General features: G+C 42.6%; 1 protein-coding gene across 1 annotated transcript; it reads left to right on the forward strand.

The window, feature by feature from the left end:
- Positions 1-2,664: 2,664 nt before the first annotated feature.
- Positions 2,665-3,477, forward strand: LOC309415731 (tetraspanin-3-like; the record flags this gene model as incomplete). Its single annotated transcript, XM_082013334.1, has 1 exon — positions 2,665-3,477. The coding sequence occupies one exon, from the start codon at positions 2,665-2,667 to the stop codon at positions 3,475-3,477; it is 813 nt and encodes a 270-aa protein (XP_081869460.1).
- Between the last annotated feature and the right edge of the window lie 1,018 nt (positions 3,478-4,495).

Below are 4,495 nucleotides of genomic sequence, written 5' to 3' on the forward strand. Positions count from 1 at the left end.
AATTACTTAGCATAAACACAGTGCTGTTGAAGGTGCCATTTAGGTCCTTTGGGGACTTCAGGGACCAGTTGTATGTTTTTCTTGTCCTTTGCCTTGCCTGTTTTACCAGACAGCAACGTTTTGAGCAGAAGCTCTCTTTCCCTGTGTATGCATTGCCTCGCACAAAGTGGGCAAGGGGTTTTAGACAGCCCTGCCAATATTAATCCCCTCTGCAGCAGTTGCCTCTTGCATGGTGCTGAGCATGGTCCATTCCCCTTAGAAGGCACTCGGCACTGAGAACTCTTATCTCGGAACTGGCTCCCAGTCAAGGTTTAGTTATGGTGTTTCTGATTCCTGTGGCAGATAGGCAGTCATGTGGGTTGTCCTGTTCACTTGTACCACCACAGAAGTCCTGACTTCAGGAAGAGGCTGTGTGTGGATGGCTCCCTGCTCCTGCGGGCTGGCTCATGGGTCTTCTGAAGGCAGCACTGGAAGGGTTAGAGTGTGCTGCAGCACAAACCCCTCCACTTACAAAAGCTGCTTCACACCTCTGTCTGTTCCCCCTTCTCTGTCCCACAGCCATATGAAAGAAATAAAAAAACCCCTCACAATGATCCCAAGAGTCAGATTTAAGTAAATGAGAAGTTATTATATTTGGGGAATATTTAGAAAGATGAGAGCCTCTAGGCTTCAATAACCATTGAAATTCTCTCCTCTGTATACAGGGAGGGGATGGCAGTTACCCTGGCTGAAATGAACAAGAGGTGCAATAAAATTATCCTGTAGGCAATTTGAGCCTTTCTGATATATTTCAGAGACTGCAGAATAAGCTTAAAGTAAATAGTGTTGTAATTCAGTTCTTAATATCTCATTAAGTTTTATAAGCATGGTGGAAGGCAGAAAGGAAAAGAGGCAGGTTCATGTGCTTTCTTCACATAGCTTGCAAACTAGGAATAAGCAGCTGCTACTCCTCACAGTATTTTCTGATGTATTTCTAATATGTTTCTTCTGCATTGTGGAAACATTAAATCAATGTAGTTTGCCTGTGTGTACAGATGTGAGGTGAAATCCTTTCTCTTCCCCCCCTTCTCCCTCTCTCTGATGCAGAACATAGAAATCAGAGAAAAAGGCATTCAAGAGAATAAGCGAATGGCAGCAAAAACTAACACAGCTGGAGGGCTTGGAGTAGCAGCAAGCTGAACAGGAGAGAGGGCAGACACGGACTTCAGAGAACAGTTGCAAGCAAACACACATCCTAGAACAGCTTTGAAAGAAACATTTGATTAAGATTTATCAAGTTAATCAGTGCATGATAATTAGTGTTAATGGCAAGATTAAAAATAATAAAAACAATTTATCTCATTCTAAAATAATTAGCCCTAATGACATGTTTGTACAGCACATAGAAAGACATTTTGATGGGGATCAGCCCAACACCTGTGTGTGCATAGCATATATAACAACAATAGGTCCTTGTAAAACGTCTGACAGATGTGGGATCATCAGCTTTGCTGAGACTTTTCCAGGGTTCCAGGGATCTGAGCAGACCTATTCTGATTTTCTGCAGAGTCTGCAGGTGCTCATATTTCTGAAAATGAAGATCATTTCTCTGTATTCTCCCTTATGTACACCTGTTGTATTAGCCCTGGTCTGCATCTTGAGAAACAGTAGACATGTTACAGGGCTTCATCAGGATGATTAGGGAATCACTGTTGGCCTTGGAATCTGTCTTCCTCGTGCCTGTAGCAAGTTTTATGTAGTTTTCCCATCCTGCTTGGCTCTTCTGTATCACATGTTTGAGTAATAATGCTCTTCTGCTGGCTGATGTGGCATTAATTCCCTTTGGTATTGTTGTGAAGTCATTTAGCTGGTGTGTAATTCAGTTTCTTTACACACAAGGAAACGTTAATACAGTTCTTACTGTTGTTTGTATTCAGTCATTACAGCACTCAGCCAAATCACTGGTGATGCAAATTGAGGGGTATGAGTGTGAAATGGTAAGGATTTCTCATCCAGGTGTCTTGAGTAATTGAAGCTATCTGCACAGAAATCTTGCTGAGTGAAAAAGGGCAAAATATTATTAACATCATTATGCCCCTCATAAAATCTAATGAGTGGTAAACATACTGGGAAGGATAATGAGTCTAGGTGAGTGTTACCTATGGAGATCCGTGATTGAATAGCTCTGCTTAAACTATTCCTTCGTTAATGACTGACTTGTGCGTTTGTTGCCGTCCTGGTAGGCAACTGCTGTAGGATTGATAGTTGGATTACCTCTTTCACCTGGGCAGTCTGTGTGATCTGAACTAGCACTGCTGGCTATCACCTTGACATTTTCTCTACATTCAGCTCTTTAACACAGGAATGCAGTAAAGTGAGGGATGCAGCCTTTTTCCATCTGTTCTCCTCCTTCTAATGCAAATGTCTCTACTGACAGCAGAGTAAATGACCTCTCCACAGCAAACCTGGCACATACCCTCCATGGTTTCTGCAGGCTAAGCTGAACAAGCAGCAGCATGTGGTAAGCTGATACTGGGCCTAGTCTTTGTGCTGAAGGAGTCTCATCAGTATTGCTCCCCTGCAAATTCTTTTTGGGTGGAGATGTCATCTGATGCACCTGGATAAGTGGGGTGGAGGCCTCTTAAATAGTGGTGGTGAGGGTTTAGGCTCCTAGGAGTGAGCAGAATGAGGAGGGTTAGAGTTATGTTGCCATTGCCTTTGTGGTGCTATGAGGACTCCTGGCTCAGAAACTTTGCTCAATCGCTGCTGAGGTTCCTAGGCTTCATCTTTTGGGGCATTGCTGTTGCTTTGACCTTTGGTGGAGTTTTTGTGATCCTGATGGACAAGAGCTTCAGATACTTATTTCGGGAGTCTTTCTTGTCTCTCACTGGCTGGCTAGCTGTTGTGGCTGCGCTTGTCTTGCTACCTGTTGGAGTTTTGGCAATCTCTATTTCTGCTAAGATCTCCCGGTATCAGCAAGGGACTTTCATGTACTTACTGCTGGTCCTTCTTTGCCTAGAAATGTCTTTGGCCGTTCTGGTACAGTTCAACTCTCCTCAGATGGCTTCTGAGCTGCAAAGCACTATGGGTTCCATTGTCTATCATTACAATGGGACACACTCCCAGGGTCCTGGCAGCATGGCTTTGGATGAGGTACAGAGAAAGCTGCAGTGTTGTGGGATCAAAAACTACACAGACTGGCTGATGGTAACAGCTGCTTCTTGGCATCTTCCACCTGAAAAACGTCATGTCCCTGAAAGCTGCTGCAAGGAGGAGTATTCTCACTGCAGGGGTGACTTAGGCCATCTGGAGCAGCTTTTTCAGGAAGGCTGTCTAAAGAAGCTGGAAGACCGGTTGCATTTTGTCATGCTTTACATGCTTTGGTGCTGTACTGGGCTAAGTATCTTAGAGCTCTTGGCTGGTGTCAGCAATTGCATCCTCATGAAGTATCAGCCTCTCTATGACCTCCGATTTCTGGACTCATCTACCTTCTCATAGGCCTGTGGACACTGGCAACATTGCTGAATCTGCTGCATGTTTCCTTGGTTTTGGACCACTCTGCTGTTGCACTGGAAGAAAAACTTATTTTTTTAAAAATTATTTTTATGTGTAAATCAAAGTAATTGACCACTGATGGATTTTTTTCTTTAATATTGTATTAGATTAGCTTTCCCCCACTTCTTGTTTGATAAGTATCCAGTATCCAAAAAACTTCATTGCTGGAAGTCACAACAAGGAGGGGAGAGCCTTCAGTAGTCTCATGTTCACACATACTGTATGTGAGTGGGGGAAGCAGTAGGTATGTCTTGCTTAGGGGAACATGTTGTAAGGTCATGACTTGAACTCTTGGCATAGATTTTTAACTGTACGAGAATCTTGAAGAGTAGTTAAAGAGCAGATTCCTCCACCTTCAAATTTGTATTTATTACTTTAGTATTTCTGAAGTAAGCCATTTGCATAAAGTTCAAAATTTTTTCTTTTTCTCTGTAAAACAGTGGTTTAAAAACTCACTTTTGTTCAGTAAAAATAAAAGTCAATTTTTGAAGTGGCATGAGGGTGCGAACTAAATGGGGAAGATATGTTTAACAGAAGCAGAGTAACTAATAAGATGACATGTAGCAGAAGGTACAGTTATCTTGGGAGCTGCACAGGAGCAATTCCCAAATTAGAGAGGAATAAGAAAATCTGCCTGTATTTGTTAATTTATTTTGCATCAAAGCAAGAAATGAGTCAATTTTCCTTTCCTGAAAAGTTATTTGTGGTCATATGCATGCTTGAATGACAACAACAATACGCTGCTTTTTCTTAAGGTACATCTGCCCTGCTCTTACTAAATCTTCATCTCATCTGTTTTCTGTGGGTCTCACTCCAGTCTGCATGTGCTGAAAGGGACTAAGTCAGCATATGGGCTATCCATATTCTTGTTTATGCCAGTGTTGTTGGTGTTTATGGAGGTTATGGTAAAGGCTCTGCTCTACCTGTGTTGGGCTCTGCAGTGTGTAGTTGTGCGTTCTTG

The sequence above is a fragment of the Phaethon aethereus genome (genome assembly GCF_964289735.1).
Source record: "Phaethon aethereus genome assembly, chromosome: Z".
Taxonomy (NCBI): domain Eukaryota; kingdom Metazoa; phylum Chordata; class Aves; order Phaethontiformes; family Phaethontidae; genus Phaethon; species Phaethon aethereus.